The sequence below is a fragment of the Oryctolagus cuniculus genome, chromosome 1 (genome assembly GCF_964237555.1).
Source record: "Oryctolagus cuniculus chromosome 1, mOryCun1.1, whole genome shotgun sequence".
NCBI lineage: Eukaryota > Metazoa > Chordata > Mammalia > Lagomorpha > Leporidae > Oryctolagus > Oryctolagus cuniculus.
Genome location: NC_091432.1, coordinates 96,728,602 through 96,751,567, shown reverse-complemented (window position 1 = coordinate 96,751,567; position 22,966 = coordinate 96,728,602). Strand labels below are relative to the sequence as shown.

Here is a 22,966-nt window from a genome sequence, read left to right as displayed (position 1 = left end):
ATATGGCGCTGAGAAGGGAAACAGCTTCTACACAGCTGCCTCCAGTTCAACCAATAAACAGCAGGACCTGCTCCTGATTGGAGGAGAGCAGCGTACTCGGCGTGTGGATAGCAGAGTTGGGATTGGCGGAAGAGGACTATAAAGGAGGAGAGAGACAACATGCACCAGGAACATCTAAGGGGAACATCTAAGAGGAACACCTGAGCAGCTCCCGAGAGAGCCGGCCGGCGGTGTGCCGCTCCCCCGCGGAAGTGGGGAATGTGGCAGGGGGAACCACCCTTCCACGGAGGTGGAAGGGACAGTAGCCAACCCGGGAAGAACCAGCAGCAAACCCGGGGAGGGCCGAGCAGACAAAAGAACAACGCAGGGTCCTGTGTCGTTCCTCCACGAAGACGGGGAGCGACAGCTAAACAAGAATGTGAAGAAGTCAAAGTTCAGATAGGAACTTTTTTCATATAGATGTCATAGAAAGCCCACATGAATATCATCTTAAGCATGATGATGGGTCATTGCCAAATTCTATTCAGTGCCAGTGCCAGTGGAATTGATCAGAAAGCAAAGTTACAGAAACCCTTAACATTCCAAGTGCCTTCTCACAGAAGGAATTGTATGTTTGTCTGAAATATACCCACAATTGTGATCTGAATTTTATTCCTAAGAATATTTAAACTGATTTTTTGAAGCTTTTTGCTTTCAAGGATACTACGCTAAAAACAAAAATGTACGAAATGAGTTTCAGAAGTGAAGAAAGAGGAAGTCTGATTTATCTTTTTTTTTTTAAAGAATTATTTATTTAAAGATAGAGTTACAGAAAGAGAGAGAGACAGAGACAGAGACAGAGACAGAGACAGAGTGAGAGAGCAAATCTTCCATCTGCTGATTCACTACCTACATGGCTATAAAAACCAGGGCTGGGCCAGGCTGAAGCGAGCAGCAAAGAGCTTTATTTCGGTCTCCCATGTGGATACCGAAGCATAAGGACGCGGGTCATCTTTTGCTGCTTTTCCAGGCACGTTAGCAGGGAACTGGATCAGAAGTGGAGCAGCCAGGACAGGAATTGGCTCCTATGTGGGATGCCAGTGTCAAGAGCAGCAGTTTAACCAACAATGCTTCATGCCAGCCCCTAATTTACCTTTATAGACAGCCATTTGGGTCACTGTTTAGACAATGGAATACAGCAGGTTTTAAACAAAAGTAGAGATAAGACTTTGAGGCTACTTTACTGATTCTTATTGGAGATTATGGTTGCTGGGAGTGGGAAGGGTGGGGAGTAATATCTGACCTGAGAATGTATGTTACAGGTAGAATTAATATGATGTGCTGATGGAAAGGATCTGGGGTTCTAATCAAGGAAAGTTTTAGATTTGGGTTCAGGCAAGTCAATGAAGAGTTGCATCCTTCATTAGGAAGCTGAAACATAAGAGAATTGATCAAGCATGCTGAGGACAGCAAGGGTTTGGATGAAATTCAAAAGGACACATATTATGAAAAGATGTTGATTATATGAGTTTGGACATAAGAAGAGCTGACGACATACAGCTGGCACCTATCTCCTTAGCAACATGGGAATAGATGAGATCACTATGTGATAAATGATAAATAGAAGCCTTAAACCTCGCTTCAGGATAATTTCTGGTATCCCAGGAATCAAAGACAACAGTAAATTCTAGATTAGAATAACTCCCCTCGATCTGTAAGCATGATGGCAAATGGGGAAGCATTACTATTTTGTGATTTAATGTGTCCTATCCATGGGTATAAAATAACTAACTCTGACTGCATTGTGTTCTGAATCTGCCTTATATTCATAGCGGTTGGAAAATGATAATAATTTTCAATAATTATATAAAGTTTAATATGTATAGGAATGACTCCAAGTACTCCCATCATATTAAATCCCTGAGTACCCAAAAAATCTAATGAGAGAGGGGCTGTATTTACCCTAGTTTTCATTAGAGGAAGCTGAAAAATAGAGACATCAAGTAATCTAGTCTCCATGTCAGATAGGGTGTAGATTTGGGGGATTCAAGTCTGCTCCCAAAGTCCATCTTTTTATTTATTTATTTTATTTGAGAGAGAGAGAGAGAGAGAGAGAGAGATATCTTCCCTCCACTGTTTCATTCAAATGGCCACAGTTGGACAAAGCCAGAAGCCAGGAGCTTCATCTGGGTCTCCCATGTGGGTGCAGGGGCCCAAGCCATCTTTTGCTGCTTTCCCAGGTACATCAGCAAGGAGCTGGATTTGAAGTGGAGTAGCTGGTACCCAAATGGGATGCTGGCATTGCAGGCAGTGGCTTAACTCATTATGCCACGATGCAGGGCCCCCGATGTCCATCCTTAGGACTATTAAGCTGTAGTAACTCTTGTACAAGAAAACCTGCCTAACCTGTGATGTTAAAATTAGAAGTCTATGAGAGTACTGCTACTTGTGACCTTGTATCATGTACATTGTTAATTCTGATTATTCCTGATTATTATTCTGAATAATTACTCTACTCTAAGTTTATAGTAAGTAAAACCAAAACCAAAACCAAAACCTAAAACTGATAAAAACAAACAAAAAACACTCTTCTGTCAAGTTGCTTTTCATTCTTCAAGGCCCATGTGGAGCTTGCTTACCTATTTCCCAAACTGAAAACCAGAGACTTCTCTGGGAGGAATTACTGTAAACATTGTCCAGCTCAAACTTGCCCTCCTGGTGATTTTCAACATGCTTTCTCCAGTTGATGGACTTCTGTTCTGAACTCGGGCTCCTCAGCATGGTCAGCTCCTCAGCTCTTTACCCACAGCAGACCTGGGGCTGTCCTTCATTCTGTCCTAGATAATCCACAGCTTGCCAGGGAGAGGGAAACAACAAACAAAACCTATCCTCCCTTATTCCATTGATGTAAGCAAAATTAACCTTTTACAGTAACTGAGGAGAAACAAGAGAAGTTGGTGGTGCAATGAGTTGAGCTGAGCTTGTGACATTGACATCCCATATCATGGCCCCAGTCCAAGTCTCAGCTGCTTCTATTCTGATACCACTGTTAATGCTTCTGGGAAAGCAGCAGATGATGGCTCAAGTGTTTGGGGCCCTACCACCCATGTGGGAGACACAGATAGAATTCAGAGATCCTGCTTTGGCATATACTGGTCCCAGCCACTACAGTCATTTAAAGTTGAACCAGTGAACCAGTGAACAGATGAATGGAAAACTCTCTCTCTCTCTCTCTCTCTCTCTCTCTCTCTCTCTCTCTCTCCTTCTGCCCTTACTCTGTTGCTATTCCCTTAAAATAAGTAAATAACTCAAAAGGCTTCCATAGCCTTGGCAACTCATGACTAGAGCCTAGGGTGATTACTGATGCCTAAACAAGAGTGTCAATTTGTTAAATCAACAACAGGAGTCACTGTGCACTTACTCCTCATGTAGGATCTCTGTCCTTAATGTGCTGTACATTGTGATTTAATGCTATAACTAGTACTCAAACAGTATTTTTCACTTTGTGTTTCTATGTGGCTGCAAACTGTTGAAATCTTTACTTAATATATGCTAAACTGATCTTCTGTATATAAAGAGAAATGAAAATGAATCTTGATGTGAATGGAAGGGGGGAGGGAGAGGGAAAGGGGAGGGTTGCGGGTAGGAGGGAAGTTATGGGGGGGAAGCCATTGTAATCCATATTCTGTACTTTGGAAATTTATATTCATTAAATAAAAGTTAAAAAAATAAGTAAATAACAAAAAAAGTAAATTGCCTTTACAGTTTTCCAAAAGGTAACATTTTTTTTAAATGGAGAAATAGAGTACAACAATTGTACTAAAAATTGAAAGAGGTAAGAGGGAGCTATATATTCAAAACATGAGTTTATTCTCAATAGTTCTTAAGGATAGCCTGACAATCCTTATGAATCAGAGATCAGATTTAATGGAGATTCTTACTGAACTCTGAGAATGGAGGCAGATTAACAGAGTCCAATTGGACCTTTTTTCCTTCTAGTATTTACCACCAAATCACATGCATTTATTTCTCCATGTTGAGTAGGTGTCTTAATCTGATGATTGTCTTCACAAAGGAGCTTCCTCTCTTGTCTCACCACAGTTCATTTATGTTAATCTAACGTCACACAAAACTGTAACTCTTACCAGCTAAGATAGATTTTTACAGAGGTTACTTCTGTCCTCCAAGAGAGTGAGTACTCTTCTCTATGTTTACTGGGGTTATTTAGAGCATGGGACCCAACAAGAAAACTAGATATGAGATAACACAACTCTCACTATGCTGTTTTGCAGAAACCCTTGCCAAAACCCATGCTAGAACAGATGTGCCATCTGCAGAACCTCCAGGCACACTCAAGCTTTGTCCTCGTGAAAACTTCTTGAAACTTCGCAGAACAGCAGCTGGAAAGGTGAGATGGTCAATGAATAGGATGGATGATAAAGTGAAGTGGTAAGATTCCATAAACTGGAACTAGCATTGTGACAAAGCAGGTTAAGCTGTCCTTTGGGACACTGGCCTCACATACTGAAGGCAGATTTCAGTCCAAGCTGCTCTGCCTCTGTTGTAGTTCCCTGCTAATGCACCTGAGGAAGCAGTGGAAGATGGCCCAAGTTCTTGGGCCCTTGTCACCCATGTAGGGGACCCAGATAGAGTTCCAGGCTCCTAGCTTTGGTCTAGGCAAGCCCTTGCTATTGCAGCCATTTGGGTAGTGAACCAGAGAAAGTAAAATATCTTTCTCTTTCTCTCTGTTTCTTCTACTCTTTGTTACTCTGATAATCAAAATAAATAAATAAATCTTTAAAGAAAAGATTCCATAGATACAAAATACACAGAGGACCTGAGAATGATATCTTTTTAAGCTATATCTTCAGTCATTATGAAGGTTAAAAATTATGAGTATTTTCATTCTACTAGGATCCTGGCTGGTAGGTAATTTCATTTTATAAAAAGGAAAATTAGAAATGTGATAATGAAATAGTTAATTATGTTCTGATTCATTATATACTGATGCATCTCTCTCTCTCTATGTGTGTATATATATATATGATATTATAAAATAATACTTTCATGGTGGGGGAAGATAAAGACTTGGTCATGATTAATGCAGACAAAAGTCCATGGGAAATATTTTTAGTGTTTATGGAATTTGATATTGGCCTTGAACATTAAGTAAGGTTTGAATAAATGGAAGGGAGAGTAGAGAGGTAGTACTCTAGCCTACCCTACAAGGTCATTTAATAAATAGCCCATATCATTTGTAATTCATCACTGTGATGTTTTGTTCTTTTAGTCATGATCTGTGTAACAGTCTATTTCTCACTTGTTAATTGAGGGGATAACTAACTACGCTGTGTACAGTGAGATGAAATACAATGCATTTCTTCTTGCCATTTGATGCATTTAACTTGTCATCATTCTGTAGATCTATCCAATACGAGAGAAAGGGGACCGCACTCGTATGGCCCTCATCATCTGTAACACAGAGTTTGACCATCTTCCAAGGCGCAATGGATCCACTCATGACATCAAAGGGATGAAAGGTGTGCTTGAGGCCCTAGACTATAGAGTGGATGTGAAAGAGAATCTCACAGCCAAGGTAAGTGCCTTCCCCATGCAGTACATGCCCACACACCTCTAATAAAGAACTGGTTTTGTAATCTTGGGGGCATTCACTTAACTTTTTTGGGACTTAGTTTATTCAACTTTGACATGAAGAAATCTAAAACTGTTATCTATGATTGCCTGTATCTCTTTTGACTGGTATATATAAACACACTTATAGTATATGTTTATCTAGTTATACACACATGCACACATATATATGTATGTAAGTTTAAGCCCAATTTAGTCATTTCTACAACATTTTACCACATTGGTATTACTTTACTTAGGCAATACTCACACATACACACTTTATGACAGCATGTACAGAGAGTTGTAGAAGGGGTTAACCCAGGAGTCACTATAGTTATGGAAGACATAGTTACAGACAAAATTGTGGCAACATAGAAGGGTGTGAGTGCATGAAGTGGTAGAATAAGTTCTCCCTCACCCATAGTTTCATGTCTGCAATGTCTATTATCTGAGGTCAACCTTGGTAGCTCTGGTTAAAAATATTAATGGAAAACTCCAGAAATAAATAATTTGTTTTAAATAGCATAAACCATAGGATATTGGCACATCATTATAACAACTGTATTTTATTATTAGTTATCATTGTTAATCTCTCCCAATACTCAATGCATAAATTAAACTTTATCATAGGTACAATAAGAGAACTTCAAAAAGCTCATGGGAAATTAAACTACAATGTAAATTTATCTTAGTGTAAAAACTTGAAATTCATGTGTACCTTTTTGATAATATGAATTTCATGAACTATTTGATGTCTCCTCATATACATGGCTTTCAAAAATGGTGTACCCAAGAAAGTTTTTATTTTAATTACCTTTTTCAGAATTTTATGATATACCCTTGTGTTTGTTGGAAAAACAGTCTACATATACTATTTGATATTTTAGGGTTTTGAACATCCACTGGGGGTCTTCAAGCATAATCCCCAGAGGTAGTGGAGAATTACTGTAACATGACACTTCTCTTCAAAACTTCAAGCATCGAGTAATTCAAATAATTCAGTTGTAAGTACAGATAAATAGGGAAAGTGAAAGAACAGAGAGGCTAGAAACAAGGCACTTCATGACTACATGTATGAACAATTGATTTTAACAATAGTGTCAAGACTGTTCAATAAAGAAAGGCAATATTTTCCTTTACAACAATTGGTTATGGAGAAACTGGATATTATCTTGCAAAAGAATGGTGTTGAAACTTATCTACTTTTTTCCCTATAGAATATTAATATGTCAAAATGAATAAAATACCTAAACTTAAGAGATAAAACTATAAAACTCATAGGAGAGGGGCTGGCCCTGTTGCTTAGCAGGCTAAAGCTCCAGCCTACAGTGCTGGTGTGCTATATGGGCGCTGGGACAAGTCCTGGCTGCTTCACTTCTGATCCAGCTCTCTGCTATGTCCTGGGAGAGCAGTAGAATATAGCCAAGTCCTTGGGTCCTTGCACCCACGTGGCAGACCTCAAAGAAGCTCCTGGCTCCTGGCTTTGGACTGGTTCAGCTCTGGCCATTGTGGCCATTTGGGAAGTGAACCAGCTGATGGAAGACCTCTTTCTCTCTCTCTCTGTCTACCTTTCTATGTAACTCTGCCTTTCAAATAAATAAAATAAATCTTTAAAATAAAAAAAAAACTCTTGAGAGAAAATATTGAAGGAAAACTATGTGACATTGAAATTGGAAAGAACTTCATAAGCATGTCCCCACATATACAGTAAATAAAATAAAAAAATTGATAATAAATAGGAACTCAAAAAATTAAGAACAGTGGCACCCTAGAGAATATAAATACAAAAGTGAAAACAAAACCTACAGAGTGGGAGAAAATGATTGCATATGTTATATCTGATAAGGAACAAGTATCCAGAATTAATGAAGGATTCCTAAAACTCAAAAAAAAAAAGCAACAATAAAAATCCAAACAACTAAGTTCAAAAATACACAAATAAATTCAACAAACATTTCTTCAAACAAGATAGAAAAATGGCCAAAAACACATGAAAAGTTTCTCAACATCATTACTCATTTGGGAAATGGATATTAAAACTGCACTGAGAGGGGCCGACACCATGGCTCACTAGGTTAATCTTCCGCCTGCGGCGCCTGCATCCCATATGGGCACCGGTTCTAGTCCAGGTTGCTCCTCTTCCAGTCCAGCTCTCTGCTGTGGCCCAGGAGGGCAGTGGAGGATGGCCCAAGTGCTTGGGCCCTGCACCTGCATGGGAGACCGGGAGGAAGCACCTGGCTCCTGGCTTCGGATCAGCGCAGTTCCGGCCTTTAGGGCCACTTGGGAAGCAAACCAATGGAAGGAAGACCTTTCTGTCTGTCTGTCTGTCTGTCTCTCTCTCTCTCTCTCTCTGTCTGTAACTCTGCCTGTCAAATAAATAAATAAAATCTTAAAAAAAAACTTCACTGAGAAACCACTTCACACCTTCTAAAATGGCAATAATAAGAACAAGGAAAAGGAAGGACATGGCGAGGAAGGCAGGAGAGAGAAGACAAACAAGAAGTCTGTGCCGGCTAGATGTGCAGAAATCTAAACCTTTATAAATGGCTGTTAGGAATGTATAGTGATGTGGTAACTATGGCAACTTTGACAAAGTTAGTGGTTTCTTTTTATTGATGTATTTGCTTATTTGAAAGTCAGAAATACATAGTAGGGGAGAGACAGAGAATGATCTTCCATCCACTGGTTCACTCCCCAAATGGTTGCAATGGGTAGGGCTGTGCCAGGCTGAAGTCAGGAGTCAGGAGTTTCATCTGAGACTCCCACATGGGTGCAGAGGTGCAAGCACTTGGGCTTTCCTCCATTGCTTTCCCAGGTACATTAGCAAGGAGCTGGACTGGAAGTGGAGCAGCCTGGACTTGAATTTGGATCCATATAGGATGCCAAAACTGCAGACTTACCCCACTGCGCCACAGCACCAGCCCCAGTCTGGTGGTTTCTTAAAGGGCTACAGTATTAAATGAGCTAACTACACTCCTAAATATATTTATATAAAAAGAATCAAAAGCAGAGACTCAAGCATATATTATTGTGCCAGTGTTCACTGCAGGATTTTCCTAAAAGCTAAATGTGGTAATATCAACTACCTATCAACTCAGTCAGTGTGTAGATAGAATGGATACTGATCCACATGTAAAAATGAATGAAATCTTGATATTTGCTATAACATAGATAGGCTCCCAAACTTTGTCCTTAGTGAAATAATCCAGAAACATCAGGACAAATATTGTATGATTCCACTTTTAAAACATGCTTAGAATAGGAAAATTCATAGATCAAGATAAAATATTTACCAATGAATTAGAAGCTAAAGTTTAATGGCCACACGTTTTTTTTTTGTTGTTGTTGTTGGAGATGATGTAAAAGTTGTAGGTATTGACAGTGATGATAGTTGCCTATCCCCATTTAGATGTTTTTAATCCTACTGAATTATTCATTTACAAATAGTTAAAATGATATATATTATGTACATTAATTTTGCCAACACCAAAAAATGAATGATGAACAAATAAGGAAAATTTGAAGAAGAGTTTTGATATGTCTTCCTGAGTTACTGTGCTACCTACAATATTAACAGCAATAACAAAATAAATGACAAAATTTTCATTTCTGACTACCTACTATAGATTAGCCACTGTGATATGGCAGGCACTTTACACTGATTCTTTCCATTTCTCTAAGCATCACTAGTAAAGGGGCCAGAGTTGTGGCACAGTGGGTAAAACCACTAGCTGTAGCATCAGCATCCCCTATGGGTGCCGGTTCATGTCCCAGCTGCTCCACTCCCAATCCAGTTCCCTGCTAATGGCCTGGGAAAAGCCATGAAAGATGGCCCAGTACCTGGGATCCTGCATCTACAGGGGAGACCTGGAAGAACCTTCTGGCACCTCGCTTTGGACTGGCCCAACCCTGGCTGTTGTGACCACCTAGGCAGTGAAAAAGAGGATGGAAGATCTCTGTGTGTCTCTCACTCTCTCTGTACCTCTGACCTCCAAATAAATAAATCTTTTTTAAAAAGGCATCATTGATTTTTTTTTTTTATTTTTTGACAGGCAGAGTGGACAGTGAGAGAGAGAGAGAGACAGAGAGAAAGGTCTTCCTTTGCCGTTGGTTCACCCTCCAATGGCTACCGCGGCCGCACCACACTGATCCGATGGCAGGAGCCAGGTACTTATCCTGGTCTCCCATGAGGTGCAGGGCCCAAGGACTTGGGCCATCCTCCACTGCACTCCCTGGCAACAACAGAGAGCTTGTCTGGAAGAGGGGCAACCCGGACAGAATCCGGTGCCCCGACTGGGACTAGAACCTGGTGTGCCGGCGCTGCAAGGTGGAGGATTAGCCTAGTGAGCTGCGGCGCTGGCCAAGGCATCATTGATTTAAAGAGCAGATATGATGATGTGATGTTTAAAAATTTGTTTCCTTTCAGGCCACAGAGAAAGTATTAAGAACATTTGCTTCCTGGCCAGAGCACCGAAACTCAGACAGCACATTCTTGGTGTTCATGTCCCACGGCGTCTTAGATGGTTTCTGCGGAGTTGAACATCAGGATGAAAAACCAGATGTGTTGCCTTATGACACTGTATTCCAGATTTTTAATAACTGCAACTGTTCTCATTTGAAGGACAAACCCAAAGTCATCATCATCCAGGCCTGCAGAGGTGGTGAGTTCTGATGTGTCCAGAGATCAGAATGATGTGTATCCTGTAGGATAAGGCTTGCACTGTATGTTTTATATCTAGTATTATGTGCACCAAGCCTCACTTTAGTGTAATTATACCAGACTGAAGACAGCTTTTAGGAGTAAAAGAAACTGGCATAAAACTTAAATGTAAAAAAATGCCATTCACTAGTGAACCTTAGCAAGTGGCAATGATGTTAATCTTATTTCTAAATTATCTTTGCATTGAATTATTAAAATGCTAACCTGAAAAGATTGTAGTTTCTGGGTGTGTGTCATACAGCAGCAGGTGAAACTGCAACTTGGGAAGCCTGTATTTCACATCAGAGTGCTTGTTCAAGTTATGGCTACTTTGCTTCTGATCCTGTCTCCTGTTAATGCATGCAAGGAGTCATCAGATGATGGATCATTTGCCTGTGCTCCCACCACTCAAGAGGGAGACCTGGATGGAATTCCAGGCTTCTGGCTTCAGCTTGGCCTAGCCCTGGTGATTGCAGGGATTTGTGGAGTGAAACGACAGATGGGCGATCTCTCTCTATTTCTCTCTCTCTCTCTGCCTACCTTTCATATAGATGAAAATAAATGAGTAAACATTTAAGAAGGTCTTTAATTTCAGCATTTATTAGTCAAAATTTCATGATCTCTGATTAGAAAAGTATATCGCATGGTAGTGAATAAATTAAATTTAAATATAATGCAAAGAAATTAAAATAAATCAGGCCCAAAAGACTACATACATGAAGGCCAGTGTGGTATAGTGGGTTAAGCCACTGCCTAAAAACACCATCACCCACTAAGGGTGCCAGTTTAAGTTCTGGCTGCTCCTCTTCTTATCTAGCTCCCTGCTAATGTGCCTGGGAATACAGCAGACAATGGCCCATGTGCTTGGGCCCCTGCACCCATGTGGGAGACACAGAGTTCCTGGCTCCTGGCTCCTGGCTTTGGCTTAGTTCAGTCCCAGCTCTTGTGGCCATTTGAGGAGTGAAGAGTAGATGGGAGACCTCTCTCTCTCCTTCTTTCTTTCTCTGTAACTCTGCCTTTCAAATAGATTAAAATAATTTTTTTAAAATTCTATATGCATAATTCCATTTATATGGCATTTGGAAAATGACAAAGTGTAGAGACAAAGATTAAATTATGTCAGAGGCTGAGGACAAATCATTCTTTATCTTGATTGGAGTGGTAGTTACATGATTGCATATATTTGTCAAAATGGATTAAATTATGTATCTAAAGAAGGTAAATTTTACTAAATGTAAATTATACCCTAATACAGCAAAACCAAATTATTGTGACACTGCTTTTTTCCTATAGATTTTTAATGCAAAATTTAATGTAATTATCAATCAAAGAATGGCTTAGAAGGAAGAAGTAGCTGTGAGAAAGGAAAGGAAATGAAGAGTGGTTTAAAAATTTTTGGGTCCATTCTTGAATAGAGTAAATCTTTCTTTCCTTGGCTTTGTATTGTTGCTTTTCTATCATTAAACCAGAAACTGCTCCCTTCACTAAGGAACTGTCAAAAGTAGTCTTTAGCAATATTACTCCCTGATTAATAAAAATCTTTCAGGTCCAGAAGGTGGCTGCAGTTGACATTTTGATGGATGTGAGTGGTAATAAGGTTGTGTTAGCCTATACTGTATGTATGTGCACTGTGTGTATGCATGCAAAATTAACTGGAAAAACTCCATAAAGAGTATCTTATTTGTTTAAATGTTAAGGGATTACTAAAATGAGAGTATCAGTGAATAAGTTAACAATGAAATTTTCTCTGTAGCAAACAGTGGAGAGGCGTGGGTCAGTGACTCTCAAGCAGGCTCAGTAAAAAGCCCTTCACAGTCTCCATTGAACCTGACTCATGACGGTGTCAACAAGACCCATGTGGAGAAGGACTTTGTTGCCTTTTACTCTTCAACACCACGTATGTGTCTTTCATTGGTGGGTAAGGGTTTGTGGAGATGAATCCTGCCTACATGCTTTGGCCCATAGTTGCAGGCAAGGACACAGACTAAAAGTCTTGTAAGGGACTTTTACAGTTCCATTCAAGTTTCTGGAACCTTCTTTTAGAGCTCCATTGTGGTGATCCAGCAATCTCCTGTGTCTACATTCATAATATTCATATTCATAGTAAGTGATGGGTCAGTAGGTACTGACTATTACTATTCTACAACACACTTTTTTTTTTTTTTTAGTGTTGAGGAAAATTTTTAAAGAGAAAGAAAATGTGATCTCCTCTTCAAAAACTGTGTTTTCTTATTTGGAAAACAAGAAACCTAGGTGTGTAACTTCATTAAAAATTCGCCAAGTAATGGGTAGTGCCTGGTAAAGTAAAATTGAAACCTAGGTGCATTAAATAGTTTTAAAGGACCAATTTCATATAACTTCACATATAAGGTGATATAATTTTTAAAAGGAGATAGATAGTAGAGAAATGAGAATTCCCAGCATGGTGAAAAGCCTGAGAAAAACAAACAAAAATATTTAAACTGTTTAAGCAAAAATGTTCTTACTTAATATACACTACTGTTTAGTTACTTTTATCTGTAAATTTACACATTTATACTTATCTATACAGATGAGTACATTTTTATACATTAATTATTACCAGACTGCCAGGTAAAGGCAAAGGAGTTGAGGCTTGCAAAAAAAATAAATAAGTTGCATGGATGAATGCTGGCAGCATTTGCTAGATATGAATCCAAGTTAGTTTGATTCTGTAGTCTCAGTAAAACAATAAAAACAATCACAGTCTCTATGATTTTTTTTGGAAGCAAGAAGGTTTTAGTTCAAGATGTATAATATTTTTTATTCACAGATAATGTTTCCTGGAGAAGTCCAAAGGGTTCTTTCTTCATCACAAAACTGATAGACTATGTCCAAACTTATGCTTGGGATTGTCACCTGACAGAAATATTTATGAAGGTAAGATCACATTATCTGTTCCATAAATTTGTTTAATCATACACTCTAAAACAAATGTCTGTGATAACCAACCTATGTATTTTATAAAACTGATAGGAGACCTTATACACCTTGGCATACCTGGCTTTTTAATTGTTTCCAAAGTACTAAGCTCAAATAGTCAAAGAAAGTTAATACATGCTTATCCTCTGCATCAAAATATTAAAAATTTTAGTAAGGGAAACAAAGATAGAGGAGGAAAATACATTCTATGAAGATCATTTGTGATGTAGGCTAATGTTTACCTGCTAAAATAATGGGAAAACCTCAGTATAAAACTTTTTGATAATTTTTACACAATTCCAGCATAAACAATAATTGATATGACTCACAGCATGTGAATAACAGTAAATGCATCTTTCCCAACTAAAAAAAATAATGAAATGGAGTGGGGAAGAGTAAGGACTCTTGGGGTACTATTAATGTTTTGTTCTTAATTTGGGTATAGCGGCCGGCGCCGCGGCTCACTAGGCTAATCCTCCGCCTTGCAGCGCCGGTACACCGGGTTCTAGTCCCGGTCAGGGCACCGGATTCTGTCCCGGTTGCCCCTCTTCCAGGCCAGCTCTCTGCTGTGGCCAGGGAGTGCAGTGGAGGATGGCCCAAGTGCTTGGGCCCTGCACCCCATGGGAGACCAGGAGAAGCACCTGGCTCCTGCCATCGGATCAGCGCAGTGCGCCGGCCGCAGCGCACCAGCCGCGGCGGCCATTGGAGGGTGAACCAACAGCAAAGGAAGACCTTTCTCTCTGTCTCTCTCTCTCTCTCACTGTCCACTCTGCCTGTCAAAATAAAACAAATAAAAAATAAATAAATAATTTGGGTATAGCTTATAAGTGTTATCAAAAGACAAAAAACTTATACATCTGTACACTTCTGTGTATTTCCTGTTATGTAAATTGAATTTCAATAAATGCTTTCAAAATTAAATAAAAAATAATAATTAGAACTTCCTGTTTCAGATCATGAATTAGAAATAGACACAACTTTTGCTTTCAAAGATTATAGTCTAGTAATAATAATAGTAAAGGCACAGGAATCAAAGATATGTCCTTTTTAATTTCTAGAGAAAAGTATAACAAGTTTCTTTGAAGGGAAAAGATGGCAGTTCTGCAAGATGTGATTATCTATACAGTGGAAGCTTGATGGAACCAGGCAATTTTTGTTTATTTCTGCCTGGTTTAAAAAAAGTATCTATTGACATATAGGATAAAATCTAATGTTCACAAATCCTGAAATAAAAATTTATAGGTAAAATATGGGTATCAAATTCTTCTGCTTCTAGTCAACAAGATTTCACAGAGGGTGGATTTACACCTCTGTTTAAAACAAACACACAAACAAAAAATAAATAAAATACTTGAAGTTAGGGACAACAAGCAAGGAAGAACTCTGATCCCTGAGAGATGGTATGTAAATAATGTCAAGCGATTATGTTAGAAGAATTTCCAGGGATGCAGAAGCAAGACAGGAGCTGGCAGACTCAAGGGTAGAGGGACATAGCTGAGACTCCAGGGAGAAGAAAGTGGCAAGAGTTCACATCTGTCTTACCAAAGAGGAGGCAACTTTAGGAATTTCTAGGAAATCTTCACCAAGTATTTGCTGCATGTAAGAAAACTACCTGAGTCACAGGAAAGAAGTGCCCTGAGATTACAGCAAACAATATCATGGCATTCATGTAGAGCTGGAAGTGTTCCTAACCCCACCAGAAATAGTACAGGAAACATCTCAAAATTTGCCTGCAGAACACTCACAGAATCTGGGCAAAGTTAAATGGAAGAAGAGCTCCTGGCTAAACCATCTCTGATGTTTCCTAACAAACCACAAAGTGATCAAACTGTTCCCAATAGCAAAATGCACACAATTGAAAAGCATAGACTTTTATGTATATACATATATATATATACACACACACACACATATATATAAAATACCTATATATAAATTTATATACACATATATGTATATATATATACAAAACACCTAAATTATTATATATACATACACACATACACACACAGACAACAACATACCTTGAAACATTTGTGGGAAACTGGAATTAAAAAATAAATTTATTTTGCTGAAAAAATGTGAGATCCATTCATATTTTGAATATTATTAATACAGAAAACAGATTTCATGTACTTCAGATACAATTTCAATAAGATACCTATACGTCCCTCCCTCTCTCGGTCCCCTCCTTCCTTCCTTTTATTTCCTTTTTGAATTTTCCATGAACCTTCTGACAATTCCTTGCATATGTATATGTGTTGTGTGTGCATGAATACAGAAATGTTCAGCATTTAAAATATAAAAATATAGAAAATATTAAGCATGCACAAAACAGGAAAATAAAAGCCATTTTAGCAGAATAACTACTGAATAAAAACTGATCCATAACAAACACAGATGGTAGGATATCATAAAAGGACAACAAGCAGTTATTGTAATTGTTTTCCTCAATTCAGATAGTTAAGAAGAGTCATGGAAAATCTAAAATACCTAAATTAAATCATCATGTATGAAAACTGTAATGTATTAGATGAAAACTACATTGAGTGGGCTGGCTTAATAACAGTTTAGATATTAAAGAAGAGAAAGCAGTAAACTTGAAGAAACTGCAAAATGAAGCAGAGAACAAAAAAAAAATAAAAGAAAAAAAGAACAAATTATCAGTTAGTGGTGGACAAATATAAGAGGCCTAAGACATAGATAAATGGTGTTTTGAAATGGAGGAACAAGATAATATTTGAAGAATGGTCAATATATTCTGAAATGTAATAAAAGTTACAAACTCACAGATTCCAGGAGGGCAACAAACATGAAGCATGGAAATAATGGAAAAATAATCCAGCAAGGTTCATCTTTCTTATCCTAATTTCTTTAAGCCATTAATAAGACAAAAAATTTAAAAAGTAAAAAGAAATGAGGCATGTACAGAAAATGAGGTTATATACAGAAAAGCAATGGAAAAAATATCAGAAGATTATCAGTAACAATGTATTTTTGAGAGCAGTATTATCAATAAGCCCTAAAATTCTAAGTCCAGAAAAATAGAAAAATGTGTTACAAAAACAAGAATGAAATTTAAAAAAAAATTTCCAGCCATGCAAAAACTGAAATATTCCATTACTAGTAGTTTTTCACTCTGAGAAATGTTAAAGGGAGTCAATCAGGCAGAAAGAGAAGTATAACAAATGAAAATACAGATCCCCAGAAAAAGGAGTTAAAGTACTGGCAATATAACTACATGGATGAATGGACACTCACACACACACACACCCACACACACTCATGTGTGCACATGGGGACTTCAAAAAGTTTATGGAAAATGTGAATACAAGATAAGTTTGTTCAGTGTGATGGAAACTGGGACATGTACAAAGGACCTGTGACCTCCTGCAATGACCTATATCCTGTCTAATGTGGAAGATGCGAACTGGCTGACCACTTCATGTCTTTCATGTTGGTTTAGATTCCATGGACTTACCAAAAAAAAAAAAATCACCATTTTCAATAACTTTTTCAACACAGGAGACAGTTGGGCTATGGGATGCCTTTTGCCTAAAAGATTTTTTTAAAGAAAATATTTGGCCGGCGCCATGGCTCACTTGGCTAATCCTCCGCCTGCGGCGCTGGCACCCCAGGTTCTAGTCATGGTTGGGGGGCTGGATTCTGTCCCGGTTGCTCCTCTTCCAGTCCAGCTCTCTGATGTGGCCCGGCAGGGCAGTGGAGGATGGCTCAAGTGCTTGGGCCCTGCACCTGCACGGGAGACCAGGAGGAAGCACCTGGCTCCTGGCTTCAGATCGGCGCAACATGCCGGCCACAGCGCACCGGCTGTAGCGGCCATTTGGGGGGTGAACCAATGAAAGGAAGACATTTCTCTCTGTCTTTCTCTCTCTCACTAACTCTGCCTGTCAAAAAAAAAAAAAAAAAAGATTTATCAATTTTATTTGAAAAGCAAAATGTCAGGGAGAGATGAGAGAAAGAGATTTTCCTTTGCTGGTTCACTTCCCAAAAGCCTCTAACAGGGGAAGCTGGGCAAAGCCAAAGCCAAGAGCCAGCAACTTCATGGAGGTCTCAGGTGTAGGTGGCAAGAATCCAAATATATGGAAGAATGAGGAAAACAATGCATTTTGGTTGGTTTGAAGATGGGGCCATATAAGAAGGAATAGAAAGTGGCTTCAGAAGAGAGGACAGGAGGCAAGGACCTCTTGAATAAGCTCAGAAACAGATACTGCCTTCAAATCTCCATCAGGGAAAATCCCATGATTTCAGTCTTTGGAGAACATAAACCCAAGAATGCAGGAGCTAGCATTGTGGCATAGCTGGTAATGCTGCCACTAGAAACTCTAGTATTTCATATGGGTACCAGCCCATGTCCTGGCTGCTCCACTTCTGATCCATCTCCCTGCTAATGGCCTGGGAAAAGTAGCAGATGATGGCTAAGTGCTTCTGCTCTTTCCAGTCATGTGGTAAATCTGATGAAGCTCCTGGCTGTTGGCTTTGGCCTGGCTTGGCCCTGCTTTTGTTTTGGCCATTTGGGGAGTAAACCAGTGGATGGAAGATTTTCTTTCTATCCCCCTCTTCCCCTCCTCTCCCCTCTTTCTTTCTCTCCCTCTCCCCCCTCCCTCTCTACATCCCTCTCTCTCCATCTGTAACTGACTTTCAAATGAAATAAATATTACCAAAAAAAAAAAAGCTTGGACTGCAGTCCATTCCACCTGGATTTCTAACCTACATAATTTGAGACATTAAATTAGTAAGCTAAGTTTGTGGTAATTTGTTTTAGCAACAATAGAAAATGAAATCTGTGTCTAAAAAAAATTATGCAATGTTGCATTTTTTGTTTGAGACTCACCAATAGTCTAGACATTTGTAAAAGATTGGCAGATTGTAGATGCATGGTTTTACTTGTAGGGTCTATATTTGGTTCTATTGGTCTATGAATCTGTTTTATGCCAATATTATGCTGCTTTAATTACTGTCATTTTGTAATAAATTTTAAAGTTCAGTAAGTTTTTGTAAGTCTTTTGAGTAACAAAATATGTTAGCAGACTTACAAAGTTGTTAAATAAGTCCTCAAGTTAACTTCTTAAATATCTGCATGTTTTTAATCCTTTACATTTAAGAGTACAATTTAAAACTAATGAAGTATGCAATATTGGCATACAGAAAAAGGCAGTCTTTATGCAATAACTAGAGGTAACACGTCATATTCTTTAAATATATGTTGGAAATTGACATTAATCATAACATACATGCAAACATACACACAAAGGTACTTCAAAATGTTCATGAAACATGAAATTAATATGTATTTATTTTGGTGCAAACATATTTTGAAATGCATGCATAGTTTTTTTTCACAATATGCATTTTCTGCAAACTTCTTGAAGACCCATGATATATTTTTGTTTGCTTGAATCAATTATTCCTCAATGGAATTCTTTTTAGAGAAATGTAATGATTGCTTAAAGTTAATTGGGTAAGTACACTGTATACTATGACTGCAATAACAAAGTGTAAGAGAAGGAATGATCTAAACAATGGACATTTATTTTCTCACAGCTCTGGAGGCTAGAAGTTCAAAATGAAGGTGTGGGAAAATTCGGTTTCTTTTGAGGTCTCTCCCCTTTGCTTGCAGATATCTTCTGTCTCCTTGTATCCTCACCTAGTGTTTTCTCTATGGTATGCATCTCTGATATCTCCCTGCCTAGCTAAACTTACTGTTCTTATAAGGACACTAGTTATGTTAGTTTAAGGCCTTATTTTAACTTAATGACCTCTATAAAACCCTTTTTTAAATTCAATTACATTCAGAGGTAATAGAGGTTATGATTTCAACATCAATTTGGAGAGAACACAGCTAAGCCCATAACCCTGAGGTCTTAGATTCTGTGGAGATATATTTGAAGCTGAAATTTAGGTTCTGACTTAGATATTAAGTTACTGATGTCAGTGAGAAGTTGTCAGCATAATTAAGAATTTGGTTCCTTCTTAGAACTGTTAAAACTCTTCTCTTACATCTTGCATTTCAATCCCAGTCATCATCATGTTCATTCATAATGCAGTGGGTTCTCTAATTCTATGCAATGAGTGAGACTGAAGACTTTCTTTTTACTTTTAGGTTCAACAATCATTTGAAAACCCAAATGTCAAAGTCCAAATGCCTTCAATTGACAGACAAACTTTGACCAGGCACTTTTACCTTTTCCCAGGAAATTAAAATTAGTAAGTATCTATACATGATGTGAACAAATTAGACAATGAATTAGGGTAGAAGAAAGAGTGGTGATATGCTGTGCATTAGTGGACTACACAATATTTTATGTTTACTGTTTTGTCTTGTCATTATTCTAAAAAGTGCCACCTTGTTTTTGACTATGGACTAGTAACTGATAATAGTTCTATATTTCTGGAATAATTAAGTCAAAATCTAGTCAAAAAATTTTGAAACAACTATTTTCAGATATTAGACAGTGGAAATAGTGGGGCTGCTTTCACTGAGAAAAGGGAAGTGAATAACACCTGTACCAAATACATACTGATGTCAGGAGAACATCTCTGGTATACAATTCAGGAAGGGTAATAGTGGCAAAATGTGAGTTTCCTTGAATTGAGAAAATAGAAATGAGAATTACAGATATTTAGGAAACTTGAATGTCAACAACTGAATTGGAGAGGTGAGGGAAACATACAGAGAAAGAACTCCAGATAGCTACAAAGTGTACTGTTAAGTCTTTGAACATCAATCTGCACGTTTGTAGGATGAACAGGAATCCTTGAAAAGAACCCCTGATTGGGAACTATTAAGCTGAACAGTCCACAAAGTTCACACAGCATTGGCAGATGGTTGAATTCTAACCAGGTCAAGTGAACAAGCCTTCAGAATAATTACTAGGGATCCCAGACAGGTCCTGCCCTAGAAGGTGAGCAAAAATATTCCTGTTATAAAGACTACTCTAGAACTTCACTAACCACACTTAAAAAATAGAATAATAAATGATTAACAAATAAAGTTTAGTATATGCCCAAACAAGTGTCTCATCAAAAACTTTAAATATGCAACATCTGTCTTACAACCTACTAAAAAATGGCTACACATTCATTGTCAAATAACTATCTGAAAATCCCCTAAATGCTATTAAACATATAGGCCAAGATATGATTAAATTACTAGACAATGACTTAAAATGTATATTAAATTTAGTCTAAATGATATTAAGAAAACCATGACAGGGGCAGGGACCGTGGCTTACTTGGTTAATCCTCCACCTGCAGTACCAGAATCCCATAAGGGCGCTGGGTTCTAGTCCCAGTTGCTCCTCTTCCAGTCCAGCTCTCTACTGTGGCCCAGGAAGGCAGTGGAGGATGGCCCAAGTGCTTGGGCACCTGCACTCACAAGGGAGACCAGGAGGAAGCGCCTGGCTCCTGGCTTCGGATCGGTGCAGTGCCAGCCGTGGTGGCCATCTGGGGAGTGAACCAATGGAAGGAAGACCTTTCTCTCTGTCTCTTCTCACTGTGTATTACTCTACCTGTCAAATAAAGACAGAGATAGATAGAGATAGAGATAGAGAGAGAGAGAGAGAGAGAGAGAGAGAGAAATTGAAATATGGTAGAAACAGGATCCAAACCAAATTTCCAGAGCTGAAAAAGATAGTTTCTTAAGGAAAAACTCACTGGATCTTGTTAGCTGCAAATTACAGACTCAAAGAGAAAAGTAGAATTGTTGTTTTAGAAACAGAAACTATCCAGAATAAAAATAGAGGAACAGAACAAAATAGACACAGAACCTCAGTATGTTGTTGGACGTAACAAATGATTTAGCAAATATACATGTAATTGGATCTCCAGAAGGAGAGGAGAAATTGGCATATAAAATATACAAAAAATAATGGCAACACTTTTTCATAATTGATATACCACAAATCCACAAAATCAAGAAAATCAATGGCCAGCGGCTCGGCTCACTTGGCTAATCTTCCACCTGCGGCACCGGCACCCCAGGTTCTAGTCCCGGTTGGGGTGCCGGATTCTATCCCAGTTGCTTCTCTTCCAGTCCAGCTCTCTGCTGTGGCCCAGGAAGGCAGTGGAGGATGGCCCAAGTGCTTGGGCCCTGCACCCGCATGGGAGACCAGGAGGAAGCACCTGGCTCCTGGCTTCGGATCGGCGCAACATGCCGGCCACAGCGCACCGGCTGTAGAGGCCATTTGGGGGGTGAACCAACAGAAGGAAGACCTTTCTCTCTGTCTCTGTCTACCTCTGCCTGTCAAAAAAAAAAAAAAAAAAAAGAAAGAAAGAAAAGAAAATCAATGAATTCCAAGCATGATGAATCCACAGAAAGAAGGATAAATTTCTAAAAATCAGCAACAGAAACAATTGTTTTTAAAACCACAGAGGATGGGGCTAGCATGTGGCACGGTGGGTAAAGCTGCCGCCTGCAGCACTGATATCCCATATGGGTTCTGGTTCAAGTTCCGGTTGCTCCTCTTCCTATCTAGCTCTCTACTTTTGCCTGGGAAAGCAGTAGAAGATAGTTCAATTCCTTGGGCCTCTGTACCCATGTGGGAGACCCAAGAAGATGCTCCTGGCTCCTGGCTTAGGACCTGCTCAGGTTCAGCTGTTGCTGTCATTTGGGGAGTGAACCAGTCGATGGAAGACTTTCTTTATCTCTCTCTCCCTCTCTCTCTCTCTGTCTCTGCCTCTCTGTAACTCTTTCAAATAAAATAAATCTTAAAAAATTAAAACTACAGAAGATTGATACACTGTGTATAGTTGAAAAAGTTTGAAAAATGCCAAACTCCTTGTCAGATATAAAACTCACAATGTGGACATCTATAACAAAAACATATTGAGGGGCTGGCGCTGTGGTGCAGTGGGTTAACACCCTGGCCTGAAGCGCCAGCATCCTATATGGGCACCAGTTCTAATCCAGGTTGCTCCTCTTCCTCCAGCTCTCTGCTATGCCCTTGGAAAGCAGTAGAAAATGACTCAAGTTGTTGGGCCCCTGCACCAGCGTGGGGGACCTGGAAGAAGCTCCTGGCTCCTGGCTTCGGATTGGCGCAGCTCTGGCCATTGCAGCCATCTGGGGAGTGAACCAGCGGATAGAAGACCTTTCTCTCTCTCTCTCTCTCTCTCTGTCTCTCCTCACTCTGTGTAACTATGACTTTCAAATAAATAAATCTTTAGAAAAACATATTGAAACAATAATTTTAAAGTGCTGAAAGAAAAACAAAACATCAAAATAGAATGCTATTTCCAGCAAAAAAAAAAAAGTCATTTAAAAGTGAAAGGGAAATAAAATTACAAAATGAAACAAAAAAGGAAAATATTTACCAAATGACATTAAATCAGAAATCCAAGTTTATTTTATTTGTTTTCATTTTCATTTTTAAGGAAGAGAGAGGGAAGAAGATCTTCCAACCACTGGTTCATTCTCAAATGCCAGCCAACAGCATAACCAGGCTGAATCCAAGAAGTTAGAATTCAATCTGAATTTCCCAGGTCTGTGTCAGGATATAGTGTGTCTCAAGATTCACATTAGCAAGAAGCAGATTGGAAGAGTAGTAGCCTGGACTTGAACCAAGCACTTCAATATAGGAATTGGGCAACCCACGCAATACCAAACATCTGCCCCAAGAACTCAATTATTTAAAAAATAAATAAACAAATAATTAAATAAGTACAGTAAACTACAAAAGGATAAATAAAGAAAATTTT

The 22,966-nt window shown here is 38.7% G+C and overlaps 1 protein-coding gene across 5 annotated transcripts in view; it reads left to right on the top strand.

Annotated features, from left to right (window-relative positions):
* The window catches only part of LOC100358658 (caspase-1), a 48,056-nt gene that overhangs the window by 2,727 nt on the left and 22,363 nt on the right, over nt 1-22,966 (top strand). For 3 of the 5 annotated variants that reach the window (XM_051820192.2, XM_051820187.2, XM_051820182.2), the window contains exons 3-8: nt 4,272-4,387; nt 5,402-5,575; nt 10,040-10,274; nt 12,066-12,209; nt 13,104-13,210; nt 19,374-19,477. In XM_051820192.2, the coding sequence (XP_051676152.1) occupies nt 4,272-4,387; nt 5,402-5,575; nt 10,040-10,274; nt 12,066-12,209; nt 13,104-13,210; nt 19,374-19,472 (875 nt within the window). In that variant the 3' untranslated portion in view covers nt 19,473-19,477. Of the gene's footprint in view, nt 1-4,271; nt 4,388-5,401; nt 5,576-10,039; nt 10,275-12,065; nt 12,210-13,103; nt 13,211-19,373; nt 19,478-20,013; nt 21,556-22,200; nt 22,443-22,966 lie in introns of those variants that run through there. The other 2 variants (XM_008262037.4, XM_051820185.2) reach the window with 2 other exon arrangements.